The following is a 15,456-nucleotide window of genomic DNA, read 5'->3' as shown; positions in this document are numbered from 1 at the left end:
CTAACTTTCTAGTGTTTCAGTGCAACCACTTGCTTCCATTTCCTCACCTATAAAATGTGGAAAATACTAATGTTACTTCTTATAAGGGATTATGCCATAATATGTTCTGCATCTTGTTAATAATGCACACATAATCTATATCAAGTATCTTTACATATCCATACATTCAGGTCCAATGCATTATTTTTTTTTTAAGTTTATTTATTTTTGAGAGAGAGAAACAAAGTACAAGCAGAGGAGGATCAGAGAGAGAGGGAGACACAGAATCTGAAATAGGCTCCAGGCTCTGAGCTGTTAGCACAGAGCCCAACGTGGGGCTTGAACCTGCGAACTGTGAGATCATGACCTGAGCCAAAGTCGGATGCTAAACCAACTGAGCCACCCAGGCGCCCCAACGCATTGTTTTTTTTCTATGCTGCTGATTGTTATATTCCATGGATATATTAGAATTTAGTTAATCAATTTTGTCTTTTCCTGAATGTTACATAGTCAGAATCATACTGGAGGTAACCTTTTTAGACTGGCTTCTTTCACTTAGAATTTGCATTTAAGTTTCCTTGGCTTGATAGTTCATTTCTTTTTAACACTGAATAATATTTCATTGTCTGGATGGACCACAGTTTATTTATCCATTCATCTACTGAAGGATATCTTTGTTGCTTCCTGGTTTTGGCAATTACGAAGAGTGATTATAAAACATGTGTGTGCAGATTTTTGTCTTGACATAAGTTTTTACCTCCTTTTACCTCTTTGGTAGACACCAAGGAGGGTGATATGGGCAGAGTATGTTTAGTTTGTTTGTTTTTTTTAATTTTTTTTTTCAACGTTTATTTATTTTTGGGACAGAGAGAGAGACAGAGCATGAACGGGGGAGGGGCAGAGAGAGAGGGAGACACAGAATCGTAAACAGGCTCCAGGCTCTGAGCCATCAGCCCAGAGCCCGACGCAGGGCTCGAACTCACGGACCGTGAGATCGTGACCTGGCTGAAGTCGGACGCTTAACCGACTGCGCCACCCAGGCGCCCCAAGAGTATGTTTAGTTTTGTATGAAACCACCAAATTGTTTCTCCAAAGTGGCTATACCATTTTGCATTCTCACCAGCAATGAATGGAAGTTCCTATTGTTCTATATCCTCACCAGAGTTTGGTGTTATCAGTGTTCAGATTTTGGCTATTCTAATAGGTGCATAGTTGGGACTTGTTGTAATTTGCAGTTCCCTAAAGACATATGACATGGAACATCTTTTTCATATGCTTATTTGCCTTCTCTATATATCCTTTGGTGAGGTATCTATTAAGGTCTTTGGTCTAATTTTATTTTTTTATATATTAAAACAAATTTTATTTTAGAGAGAGAGTGCATGAGTGGGGGAGAGGGGCAGAGGAAGAGAGAGAGAGAATCTTAAGAAGGCTCCATACTCAACACAGACCCCAATATTAGGGCTCCATCCCACAACCCTGGGATCATGACCCGAGCCAAAATCAAGACTTGGTTGCTTAACCAACTGAGCCACCTAGGCGCCCCTGGCCTATTTTTAATCAGGTTGTTTGTTTCCTTACTGTTAAGTTTTAAGGGTTCTTCATATATTTTGGATAACAGTCCTTTATCAGATATGTATTTTGTATGTATTTTCTCCCTGCTGATGAAATTGAAGTGTTTCATTTCCAGAGCCAATGATCTGAGTACAGAAGAAAAACAGTTTAGCTGACATTTTAGGCATGTGGCAGGCATAAGCAGTTCTAAATAGGGAATTCTTGTGATCATAGAGTGAAAAGCCTATGACATCAGCCAGAAACAATGCAGAAATCCTAAAGTAGAAAAGCCACAGGGCTTATTCTTCTGAATAATGTTATATGGAAAATATTCCTAGGAAATATAATTAAAGTTTATTTAGAATTGTTATCTAATTAAAAATTTATGATTTTTGATTAGGAAAATTTTTAGATATAATTTGAACGCATTTAAGTCCCAGTAAATAAATTGGAGATTTGAAATAACAAGGTTCTAGTTTCTCTTTGAAGGATCATTTTACCTTAAAAATTAAATACAAACACTCTTTAGTTGTATGGTTTGGTCACAAATGATTCTACTTTTTCTGTTCTACTTCCTACAGGTTAGATAACACTGCAGTGAATATCTTGTTATAACAAAATATTTGGACATTTATCTGATGATTAAAAAATTAGATAAGACTAACCAATATTCAACTCAAAAATCTAGGGCAAAAAAAAAAATTAGTCTCTTGGTCTGTAAAAGGGACTGATTGCATCTGGGATTAAAAAACTGATTCTTAATGTTTTGAGGTTAAGATCCCATTAAAACAAGAAATATCTGCAAAAATACAGAGCTGTATAAGTGAAATTCTATCTACAATTTTGGGAGTTAATGTATTCATGGGTTGCCTGTGTTGACATATCAATAACTCTGTCTTAAATAATATGTTATGGGGATTAATCTGGGGGAGGAGGGTGTTTTACTTCCAAACAAATATACCTTATATACCTTTCTATCCCTAATGAATCTGGTCTAAAATCAAGCTATTCTTAACTCAAAATAGCAAATTTTCTTGATACTCAAAAGTAATTAAATAAAGAAAGAAAATAACACTTTTATAGTCACTTGCCATAACTCACCGGTAGCACCACCATTTCCCGCACTGAATGACCCCGGTTCCTAAAAATAACTCCAGTGCTGTTCAACTGCTTATATTTGGCATATTCCTCATTCTTATTTGGGAAAGCACATTCCCTTCTCCAGCTGAAGAAACTCATGAAAAGAGCTGCTTAAAAACACTGCTCCCTCTGGGCTCTTAAAAATGTTCAGCATCTGAATGCTGGGAGAGAATGCTCACACCCAGCGGAGGCAATACTGGATGGACTGAGCAAGAGAAAAATGGGGATGCTATATATGGAAGACAGGAAGCAGAACTAGTTGAGGAAGACTCACTCGTAAGTGACCCATCTTTACAGTCATAATCCAGCAACTGTTATCTAGAAAAGGAAAAGCTTGGGGCGCCTGGGTGGCGCAGTCGGTTAAGCGTCCGACTTCGGCTCAGGTCGTGATCTCGCAGTCCCTGAGTTTGAGCCCTCGGTCGGGCTCTGTGCTGACAGCTCAGAACCTGGAGCCTGTTTCAAATTCTGTGTCTCCTTCTCTCTGACCCTCCCCCATTCATGCTCTGTCTCCCTCTGTCTCAAAAATAAAGGTTAAAAAATTTTTTTTTAGAAAAGGAAAAGCTTTAATAGCTAGCCTAGGTTATAAGGGACACATTGAAAATCAGGCCAGACTGTTCTGACATGTTCCACCCTACTTTTAAATAAGCAAAAAGTAAAGAACTAAGTAAAGCCTCAGGACAGGACAGTCAAATACACAGACACACACCATGTATACTGATGGTAGCTGTCTTGCTTCATGGTTGCTCTGGCAATTAGGGTACTGAGGAGTGTTGATGAAATCAAAGTCCCAAAGCCAAAAATACAAGTTGCAAAATAAATGAACTTCCAGTTTCTCTGCATTACATGATTATTTGCATGTTATTTATATATTTGGAGACAGAAAAAGAAGGAACTGGAAGGTCTGTCTCACCCTTTCTTATTTTTCAAAAAGCCAGTAATTCCCATGGCTGTTTTGTTTTGTTTTGTTTTGAACCAAAGCACACAGATTCACATTTTAATAGAGAGATTTTAGTTTCCTAGGAAAGGAAATGGAGTTATTTGTGATTAACCCAGGGGAGCGTGGGTGGCTCAGTCGGTTAAGCATCTCACTCGATTTTGGCTCAGGTCATGACCTCATAGTTCATGGGATCGAGCCTGGCATTGGGCTTGGTGCTGACAGCACAGAGCCTGCTTGAGGTTCTCTCTCTCTCTTTCTCTGTCTCTCTCCCTCCCTCCTTCTCTGCTCATGCTCTCTTTCTCTTCTCTCTCTCAAAATAAAGGTTTTTTTTTTTTTTAAAGCACTTCCATATTAGCATTTTAAGACATTATCAGAGACTTTTTATTCCTTCTCTCCCCATCCATTCATCTTTGTCCTTTTTATTTTTTTAATGTTTAAAGAGAAGTTATGATCTAAGTGGCTGGAGATGGCAAATGAGGAAAATATACCTAGGTCACTCTGTAGAAACAGTTCTTAGAAAAGTAAATGAAGACTCACCTAGCCGTTGTCAATTTGTTCCAGAAGCCATCACATACATTTATCATGGTATTTAAAACACAAGTCTTGTTGATCAACCAGGTTACTGTCAAAGATTTTCCTCAATTAAAGTTACTAGTAGGGCATTTTCATCAATACAAACTGCTTCATTTACCACACTCATCCCTACACAATTTTCCCTCCCTATCATTAATGTTAGAATTGGTTTTCACCTATAAACCTGGAACGTGATTTGCAATGTGTCCCTATGTATCCTCTTTGAATTTCTAAAACTATTTCTCATTCCTTATTGTCTGGACATTCTTATTTATTGGGCAACCACAGAATCTATCATCCATATCTTGCATGTACTTTTGGGAATTACGCATGGACAACAAACTGTGACTATCTTGGGCATACCAGGACACAAAGTCTCCCTGCTTATTTAAAAGTGATCTGGGGTTGGCGGGGGGGGGGGGGGTTGCCTGGGTGCCTCAGCTGGTTAAGCATCCAGCTCGTCATTTCAGCTCAAGTCGTGATCTCACCATTCTGAGATCAATGGAGCCCCGTGTCCAGCCCTGTGCCTGCTTAAGATTCTCTCTTCCTCTCCTTCTGCCCCTCCCTGGCTTTCCCACATGTGCTGCTCACTCTCTCTAAAAAATTTAAAAATAGAGGCAATCTGGTATATTGTGTGAGAGTGTGCCAGTCAGTAGCCAACACCAAGAAAAATTTGGTCTTAGGTATACTTCTATTCCTACAATGCAGGCATTCATCCTTTGTTCTAATCCCACAGGATCCCCTGATGATTATTGCACGTTGAAAATGATTTATAGATAAACATGTACTAAACTATTAGCCCACAAAAGTTTATACTATTTAGGGTTATTTCTACTCTCAAAGATTGAAAAGCTGTCAAGTTATCATGGGATGCCTACTAAACACATTCATATGTGAGAGGGTAAGTCCCAAGACTGCTCAAACTGCAAGGGAAAGACAGCTATCCACTCCTGAAGCCAACATCGGTTTACTCACTCCCAATCCTGTATTTTATAATCACGGGATTAAATACAACCTGCTAGTTCTAAAGGTCAGTAATCAAATTGTGATCCTGCTGCTTAAAAGAGATAATCAAGTTCCTAGAGAACCTTTAGTTTCTTTTGTGCCTCACTAAATATTAGTGGTTCCTTTCATTTATGTAAGCCTATCCTTTAATTATACATAGAAGTAGGATTAAATGCTGATTGAAAGGAACCTGAGTATCCAATAGTCTTTGCTGGTGAGCAACACTGAAACTTCACTTTGGAAAACGGGGTGAATACATTTCAAAGAACATATAGTAGTGTGGTGGCAAAACTAAAGAAAAGGCCAACTTTTAATTATCTGACATAATGACTTATGAGATAGAACACAATTCACAAAAATCGGGAGACAGTATAGGTACAATATAATTTGAAACATAAGCTACCAATAGATGTTCTATCATGATTTGATCTGGCAATGTGACTTGCACTATTCCTACTTACTAGGATTTCCTGTTCAGCATGGTAACACTGACCAACCCTTTCGTAATCATAAATTTTATAGTTAGCTATCAATTGATTAATATTTTATGAAATCACAAGTAGAGCCATACTCTTGACCAATCACTGCTTTTCTCAATTACCATATTTCTTTAATTTCTCCTCTTCAGGGCTCATAACTTCTGTACATAAATTGCTACTCACACTTCAGTTTAGCCAAATGGTCTAACCTATCCCAAGGGAGAAAAAGGACCTTTTTATTTATTCATTTATCATACATTAGCTGAGCCACTATTATGTGTCCTGGAATAATGTTTGACCCTGGGATTAGAGAGATGATTAAACTGCCCTTGAACTCATTTAGTTTAGGGTTGTACAAATCTAAACCTCGTAATTTTCTTTTTTTTTTTTAATTTTTATTTTAGAGAGACAGAGAGAGAGAGAGAGCATGAGTGAGGGAGAGGGGCAGAAGGATAGAGAATCTTAAGCAGGCTCCATGCTCAGCAGGGAGCTGAACGAGGGGGCTTGATCCCACAACCCTGGGATCGTGATCTGAGCTGAAATCACAAGTCAGACACTCAACTGACTGAGCTACCCAGGCACCCCTAAATCTCATAATATTCTTGTGGCAAAGAGTGCCTCCTCAAATCACATAAGAAAGAAAATTCTGGGAAATGTAGTGCAAAATCAGGCATTATCAATTATGCTTTATCTTTGAACTTCAGTCTCCCATGTTGAGACTAGGCCAATTCTTAGTAATTTTGAACACTGGTATAACCAAGAATCCAAGATTCTTTAAATCCAAGAATGTTGAGGTCTTGTAGCAGCTTTACTCTTGGGATAACAATAAACATCATTTAGCCTCATCCATTAAGTGGGAAAAATCAACCTCATCCCTTCGAGGTCTTCAGAGATTATCTAATCAACAGATTTGAATTTGCTGGTGAGCAATATGCAAACTTTCCATAAGTAGAATTATCTTATTTTATCTTATTTAAAATTGGCAGCCAAGGGGCACCTGGTGGCTGAGTCTGTTAAGCATCTGACCCTGGATTTCAGCTCAGGTCATGATATTCTGGTTTGTGGTTCTAGACCCTTGACAGGCTCTGTGCTGGCAGCACAGACCCTGCTTGAGATTCCCCCTCTCTCTCTCTCTGCCCCTTCCCCATTCGCGCACACACACTCTCTCTCAAAATAAACCCTTTTTTTTTTTAAGACTATAAAATTCACAGCCAAATGGGCATATCAGCTTCTAATTTTCCCCAAGTGAAACATTACTCAGTTTCATAAATCTCATTTGAACTCTATTCCCAACAGGGTGTTGCAGCTGGCCGGGCGGCATGGCTGTGACATTTTCTGTTAACAGGATGGCGGCCTGCCAGCAGCACAGTCTGAATTACTAGGTTTCAATATGATGTTGGTTGGTACAAGTTCCAAGCCTCTTATCAAAATGTGTCCAGCCATTCTCACAATGAATGTTTCCCTTCCATTTTAAATGTTCCTCCTCCAGCCCTCCTCTCCACCTACTAAAAAAAAAGTGAAGAGAAACAGACACTGTATTCTTATGGATGGAACTTTCCCTCCTTATTCCTGTTCCCCATAAACGGACCTCCAGATTAATCTAACAAAAGCAGATCCCCAATTTACCAGTTTTTTTTTTCTAAAACCTTCCTAAAATCCATCTTTCTTGGCATCGGACTCCTTCCCGTCTTCACCTTCTCAAAGACCCAAGTCAAGCAAACTATCACTCCAGAAAACAGTATTGGTTTTAGTTAACTGCATTCCAAAAGTTAAACGTTTTTGGCCCCACGAAGCCTTGTAGGGTGGGTGACTGTCTCGATTTGCCTGAGGCTGAAGGGGGTGCCAGGACAATCCAGGGCAAAAGAAACCCTTGGGTGTGTCCTGGGGGAAGCAGAACCTAAGGCCGAAAAGGAGCCCAGCCGCAGGTTCCCTGCGGCCCATCCAGCCCTCCCTCATGGTAAGGTATTACGGCTTGCCGGGGCCGCGCAGAGCTTTGGTGCAACACCAACGCCTCCGTCCCCAGGCATAAAAAGAAACTGAGGCACAGCGAAGGCCCGGCCGAGTCCTCCGCCCCGCCCCGCCCCCCGCGGCTCCCCCAGGCCCGCTCCCGCCCCGCTCTGCCAGCTCCTTTGTCCTGGGCCGCGGTCTTCCTGCCTCCTCCACCGCCTCCGCCGCCGCCTCCTCGCCTCGGGCGCGGCTGACGCGGCGGGGTAGGAATGCGTTTCCGGAGGGAGAGGACGGAGGCAGCGGCTTGGAGGAGCAGGATCAGCCGCACAGAGAAGGAGGTGCCGCGGGGGTCGTTTCCTGCCAGGGGGCGGCTCTGGGCCGCCGAGTCTCCTCCTCCCGCCCCCAGGAGGAGGAGGAGCCGTAGCCGCCGCCGCCCGCCGCGCCCGAGACCCGGGAGGCCGCGCCAGCCCTCGGGAGAGACCCTGCGGGAGCCGCGGAGCAGCAGGCCCGAGCAGACCGCGCCGGGGCCTGGACGCCGCCCGGAGAAGGTAGGCGCCTTGGGGGGCGGGGCGGGCGGCGGCCTCCGGGCTCCCGAGCGCGGCCGGACCTCGGGCGGTCCGCCGCGCACCGGGCCCTGCGTGTGGGACGTTGGGGCCGAGTGGGCCGCGGAGGCCGGGGCGGGGGTGCGAGCGGAATCCTGCCCGGGGCCGGACAGGAAGTCTGGGCCGGCGGCCGCGCTCCCGGCTTCTCCCGGGGCCCTTCCTCCCTTCCCCCGGCTCGGGCGCCCCCAGGGCGCTGAGTCGACCCAGCGGCGCAGCGAGTGGGAGGGTCGTCGGCCTGGGCGCTGTCACGTCGGGGCTGGAGTCCGCGGAGGACCGGGGCCCGCGACCGGCCCCTCGGACACATGCCATTCGTAGCAACCCTTGTCTGATTCGTGGCCTGGACCCCGTTGAACGAACTGACCCCACGCGGTGCCCGGGTTTCCGTCCGCCGCCTTGGGCGCGTGCAGGTGAGACGGCGAATGGGGGCAGGCCTCCCAGCGACTCGACGCTTTGGGACTTTGAACAGTCCTTGACGGTTTCCCTTTGTCTGGATTTCAGCGTTCCGTTTAGTAATTCGCTTCCAACTTCAGAAGTTGGGCCGTGGCCTTCAGGGCCTGTGGCCCGGGATGAATTGCCGGGTGGGCCCAAACAAAGTTGGCATCGTGGAGCCGCTAGGAAAAGAAGGCGCAGTGTTGGCATATATTTTTCTCCACTTCGTGTTTATGAAGGCCGCACTTGAGTGTCGGCTCCCTCTGCAGTGAGAGTCCTGGGCCCGGGCTCCCTGCCGCTCCGCAAGTTTGAGTGCCCGACCTGCCCCTGGTGCCTGTCTTACTACGTGTCAGTTCCTTTGCTTCCTAACGAGTTGTAGTTTTAAGAATATCAATATTTTATGCCCAAGTAGTTTTTATTTCACCAAATTTGTGCTTTTGAGTCAAAACCTAGCACCAGTAAATTACCCTCTTTAAGCTTTTCCCATCTGTAGATGGGATACAAGAATACCTACACTATAATAAAAGTAACTATTATTATAATAACGACAGTGTCAGCCATGCTTACCTATAAGCACTTTAAGTCTATTTTCTCATTTTATCCTGGAACCGATGCAGTGAGGTAGGTGCCATTTTCACCCCCATTTTACAAATGAAGAAACTGAGGCACAGGGAGCATAAGTAATTTGCCTGTGATCATCCAGCTAGCAAGTAGAGAACCCAAGGGGTCTAGCTCCAGAGCCCATGTTTGAGCCACAGGTAACTTTCCATAACTACAATATAGTTGTGAAAATCAAATGGAAAACAATTTAGAGTAGATAATAAATACAACTCCTTTTCATCTCTTCTTGGTGTATTAAAAATATTTTTTTTTTTTTTTAATCTGGGGATGTAATTAATAACATAATTAGCAAGGTTTCTTTGGGTCACATTCCACATAGATACTCATGTGGGTAGAATTACTGGGTTGTTATTTTTTGTTGTTTTGATGGTACAAAAATAACAATGCAAAATGAATTTTGATTAGGTGTTTTTCTTAAACTACACACAGCCTTTAGGTTATATTAATAGACCGCTTTTAGAAATGATTAAGAAATTTTAGTTGAAGTTTACCTCTTCTGCATTTGTGGAGAGCTAGGCTCAGAGGGGGTAGGACCCACTTAAGCGTTCCACTGCAGTGTTCATATTTTTAAATACTTTGAGTTCATTGATCAGTATTAAATGAGTGACTTAAGGTAATGAAGTGGTACATAGAAAACAGAGGAAACAAGTCAGTATTTTGGGGACAGGTCTTTGAGGAAAAAGCCATTTACTTATCCTCTAAAATTTGGTGTAAAATGGAAGATGTTATTAGAATGCTGGTTAAGAAGACAGGGGATGTGGTTAATACTTCTGCAAATGGAAAGCAAATCAACTCCAAATTAAGGCATCTGTGTTGACTTCACAGATCTAAAATTTTAAGTTTTTGTAATGTTGACTTTTTAAAAAGAATGCTAAATTCTATATTATTATCATTTTGTAAGACCCTCAACATTCTGTACATGAAAAAGTATAGAATCAACAATACTGAAAATTGCTAGATATAGTAATTTTAACAATCAGGTGCCTTTTTTCTTAATTTTCTGGTCAGTATAATTAAAATCTGGCTCAAATTTCCATCACTAAATGGATATATAGTTCTCTATATTGTTACCCATAAATTCCTAATACCAGGAGCTTCTCTGGGGACATCTTGTCACTTTGTAATAGAATTAATCAGTTTAATGTGATAATTTTAATGGGATGCTTGCCACATAATAGCTTTATTGTTTGACTTCTTGCCAGATAAATTGTGGCTTACAACATTGGTGGGGGGGGGCGGGTAGGGTAGTGTAATTTTCTACCTCCAGAAAATATTTTCTCGTTAATATTCTGTTAGTGCACTGGTTTGCTCTTAACTATACTGCTAGAATGATAAGATGAAACATCTTCTACTTGGTGAAAGTTGCAGAACTTTTGAATTCGAGATTTTCAGTTTCTGAATGTGTAACAAGTTGAATTTATCTGAGGATTTATACAGGCCCTTGTTAAATTTTAGGTTTCCCCACTCTGTGTGGAAAGTTAGGATGTGTCAGGTTGTGGGTAGAATCCTACAAGATTCTATTGTGCAAATATGTAAATATCTCTTGTTGTATTAGCAGGTCTATTCTAACTTTGGTTATATATTGTGGGATTTTGTCCTTTTTTGTTGTAGTGGGATGGATGGATTGACAGGGATAAGAGTAAGGGAGAGTGCATTATTCTTCAGGATCGTGAATGGTAGCAGTATCTATAGATGTAGAAAGCTGAAAAAATATTTCAGTATGTACTTGGGTTAAGGGAGGCACAGTGCATAAAGCCCGGAACATGAGCAGCCTTAGCGTATTTCAGTGGGTAGGTGAAAAAAATGTGGTATCTCTCCTCCAGGAGCCATGTGCAAAAGGAGCCAAATTATACTTTGTCAATTTCTTGTCTTTTTAAAGATGGATATTATAAGACTTACAGAATTGTTTTATTTATAAAATAATATTGAGTGGGTGTTTAGAAGTCAGCTACCTTTAAACTTTTGGTTTGTGGCCTTTAGTAAGGTTAACCATATTTAGCAGTATGCTAAAGCATTTGTACATCATCTTGAAATATGTATGTGTGAGTAAAAAGAAAGGGCTTCAAATGCCTACTACATACCTATATAAACACATACACACATGCATATATATATATATATCTTACTTATTGGATTAGTCTCATGTAGTCTCCAAAGTGCAGTTTCCTAGACTCCGGGGATGTGTAAAATAACTTACTGGAGCGTGGGAAGAACATACTAGATTTAATATTGTATATATATATTTTTTTTTTTCATTTAAAGTTTAACATTTTTATCATGACTTACAATCTTAACTGTACTGCTGTAGAAGTACATGAATTTTAATATATAAATAAATACGTACATATTTTAGGCATATGTTTGTTCAAAAATCTTTTCAGTAATAAAAGTGAGTGATGGAAAAGCTTTGGAGATCATTGGCATAGGGAATGATTTGGATGGGGTACAAGCGCTACTGTATTCAGGAGGGGGAATTGAGATTTGGTTTTCAAGGTAAGAGACAAGCGCTACTGTATTCAGGAGGGGGAATTGAGATTTGGTTTTCAAGGTAAGAGAGGTGAAAGAAACCCAAAGTGACACGGGTTTTTGGGTAGGTGGTGTCATTTGCCAAGATAGGCAGTATGATCACAAGGGGGTGGTACAGGTTGACTGGAGGGAGAGGAAATGATGCATTATAATACCGAGTGTTTTTATAAGTGACTATGGGACGTTGGTAGAGATGTCTAAGAGCGTAGTTGAACACACAGATTGGGAGCTCAAAATAAGAAGTCTGGCTGGGGGCTTCAGATTCTGGAATTCTTAGTCTACAAGGGCTAGTTGAAGCGATGGCCTGCAGATGAGACTACCAAAGGAGAGTGTGTAGAGTGAAAAGGGGCTGGACAGAAAGCCTGGGAACACTTACAAACTGTCCAGGGCTGGGTGGAGGAAAAGGAATCCAGGAAAGCATTTCCTGTCTTGTTTCTTCTCTTAATTCCTAATTCTTTTTGTGTGACAGTTTAGTGAGTGACTTGAGAATTCACAAGTTTTTCTTGTGGTTGACATTTTTGAGGTAAAGACAAAATGAGTTAGTAGTCATTTTAGACTCATATTGGAAGAGCAGTTTGATGTAATAAAGGCTTTGTAATTGAGAGGTGGGAAACTTGGGTTTCGGTACAAGCTCTGCCACTGAATCCCTCTGTGACCTTTGTTGGAATACTTCACCTTCACCTTCCAGGGCTTTGGTTTCTACAGCTGCACCATACAGAAGTGGTCAGTGTGTTTCCATCATTCTGTCATTCTGTGAGTCACCCAAGCAGTGTGGAGGGCAGCTCTCCTCCCGTGAGCAGCCATTTTCTTGTATCATAACCAGAGAGGACAGGTACTGTGCCAAATTACTGCTTTAAGAAAACCTGCCAGTGTTGACCAGCCAAATCTATGACTGTTAGTTTTTTGTGGGATGTAACTCTGTAGTATGTTACATTTTAATCTATCTGTGTATGGAGAGCCAGTTACCTGGAAAATGCTGTGCTGAGTGGAGGTGGAACAAGCAGTTGACGTGGACTTTGCTGTTGAGTGTATTGTCTAGTTAGGACAAGTTGTGTTTATTCTAGGGAAACATAACAAATACCAAAGAATACTTTACTCATTGTACTGTACCAGATAATTTTCTGTAATAGATTTTGGGAAAAGATCAGCATTGGCTTAAGTGGTTTTGGAAGGCTTTCTAAAGGAGCTTGGAATGGTATGAGCACAGAAATGGGTGACAGATGGGTGACATATTCCAAGGACACTGCAGGTATAAGGTAGAATTCAGTTTAATTTAGCAAAGTGTGTGTGTGTGTGTGTGTGTGTGTGTGTGTGTGTGTGTGTGTATCTGTTGAAGGCCTGGATTTTGTCCTCCAACTTTTGTCTGGTGTGGTTCACAGACGTGAGTATAGTTATAATAGACGTTTGAATTAAAACAACATGATATTGAACATCACTGAAGGTTTGTTATTTGCTGTGCTAGAAACTTAAATAAAGAATCAGAAAAGGAGTAGTTCTGCTTATTGTGGTGTGAAGAGATGAAGAGCCAATGAAGGCCAAAAAAAAAAAAAAATTAGCATTTTATTTTGTTGTAGGGTATATAGTTTCAGTGAATGAGGAAAGTACATGAAAAACTTACTGGGAATGTACCATTTGAAGTAGAGAAGTCACATTTGAATGTATAAATGTTTATTGAATGTGAGTATCTTAAGCTTTTGTACTCTTTGTGAAATTCAGAATAATAATTAGCTCTCCAATATCTTACAGTTAATGTACGATTTTCCTTTTTTTAGAGAAAGAGAGTGAGCATAAGCGGGAGAGGGGCAGAGAGAGAGAGAGAGGGAGGGAGGGAGGGAGGGAATCTTAAGCAGGCTCCATGCCCAGCGTGGAGCCCAGCGCATGGCTTGATCTCATGACCATGAGATTGTGACCTGAGTTGAAATCTGGAGTCGGTCAGGTAACCGGCTGAGCCACCCAGGCACCACTGTATGACTTATTTCATGTTATGATTTCAGTGCTTCCTAAAAGGGGTCATGGTAGGTCATATTTGATTGTTGGAGAAGGAGGTTGTAGTTTGAAAAATGCATTCAGCATTATATTAGGAAAAACAACAACAAAAAACACAATAGGAATGGATTTGTACTTGCTAAAGAAGCATGGATTTAAGAAGATTGAAAACCGTTTATTAAGTAGTCACTCAGGTTCTTATGTTTAGATGCCTATGACTAGTGAATGTGTTGCAGAGCAAGAAGAAAATTCAGAAATTAAGTAAAATGTAATCTACAGATAATCGTAATGATGTGTGTTGCTAAGAGCTTTCACATTGATCATTGTATTTAGATATTATTCCCACCTAGTGCTGAGTACAATGGGAAATTGATTTCTCCCTTTGTATAGTTTGTTTTAAAACATGTGTTATATATTTAAAATATATGTAGTGCTGTTCTTGTTCCACTCCACTACAGGGCAGAGATGAGCTGTGGCAAAAGATATGGTCAAAATTTATTAGAGTTTTGATCAAGAAAGAATTTTAGAGTGATCTACCTAAAAGTAGGTAAAATTACACAATTTGGGAACATAATTTACAATTCCCCTTAATGAAAGTAATGTGGAACAACTGTTACTTTCAGTGCTTATTGATGCTATTATAACAGGATGGTTAACATTTCACTTTTTGCTAGCTGCGTTCACAATAATCTTTGTAAACTTGCCCCATAGTTAAATTCTCAAACAAAACTCTTACTAACTTACTCCTTTCTCCTCCCAGGGAAGGGCCAAATCTATAGCCACAGGGAGTGTACAGAAGGAACAGCTTACTAGGCTGGTTTGAAAAATATCTTTTTTTTTTTTTTAACGTTTTATTTATTTTTGAGACAGGGAGTGACAGAGCATGAACAGGGGAGGGTCAGAGAGAGGGAGACACAGAATCCGAAACAGGCTCCAGGCTCTGAGCTGTCAGCACAGAGCCTGACGCGGGGCTTGAACTCACGGACTGTGAGATCATGACCTGAGCCGAAGTCGGCTGCTTAACCAACTGAGCCACCCAGGCGCCCCAGGTTTGAAAAATATCAATTGCTAGGTAATGTTTTCTCTTTTGAGTGCAAGGAGGATCTTGGAACAATTCATTTCAGGCAACTTTCCATGCTCATTTTGGATCAGCCTTTAATAATACGGCTTAACAGTTTTGTTAAAGTGTTTAGTTTCCTGCTTGTGTTTAAGTTTGTCCTTCTTCAGTCTTCGAGTTTATTACATGCCCCCTCGGCAGTTTTTTTTTTAGTTTAATGCTTGATTGTTTTTTGTTTGCTTGTTTTGTCCTTACCAGGTTAACAGTTTATTATAAAAGGATATAACTCATAAACAGCCAGGTGGAAGAGATGCGTAGGGCAAGGAACAGGGAAGGGGCAGGGAGCTTCTTCCATGCTCTCTCCCTAAATCTCCACAGTTTACCAACCCGAAAGCTCTGAATTCTTTTTTTTTTTTTTTCATTCTCACATAGGCGCTCCTTTTGGAAGGGTGGTGGTAGTCTACCAGTTACCTGTTTCCTAGATCACTATTGGTTCTATCATAATGTGTCTGATTGGCTTGAATTATTTTGAATTTGGTGTGGTTTTTCTCGTCCATGCTTTGCCTGCCATGTTGATTCTGTTGCTCATATTTAAGAGTTCTATAGGGATTTCAACTTAAA

The 15,456-nt window shown here is 41.2% G+C and overlaps 1 protein-coding gene across 3 annotated transcripts in view; it reads left to right on the top strand.

Moving 5' to 3' along the window:
- The first annotated feature begins 784 nt into the window (after window positions 1–784).
- Window positions 785–15,456, top strand: part of ITGB1 (integrin subunit beta 1) — a 53,061-nt gene continuing 38,389 nt past the window's right edge. The window contains exon 1 of one of the 3 annotated variants that reach the window (XM_045463734.1): window positions 785–8,162. In XM_045463734.1, coding sequence (XP_045319690.1) covers window positions 7,884–8,162 — 279 coding nt within the window. In that variant the 5' untranslated portion in view covers window positions 785–7,883. Of the gene's footprint in view, window positions 8,163–8,571; window positions 8,624–15,456 lie in introns of those variants that run through there. The other 2 variants (XM_045463732.1, XM_045463735.1) reach the window with 2 other exon arrangements.

Source organism: Leopardus geoffroyi, chromosome B4, assembly GCF_018350155.1.
Source record: "Leopardus geoffroyi isolate Oge1 chromosome B4, O.geoffroyi_Oge1_pat1.0, whole genome shotgun sequence".
NCBI lineage: Eukaryota > Metazoa > Chordata > Mammalia > Carnivora > Felidae > Leopardus > Leopardus geoffroyi.
This window is presented reverse-complemented; position numbering and strand designations above follow the sequence as displayed.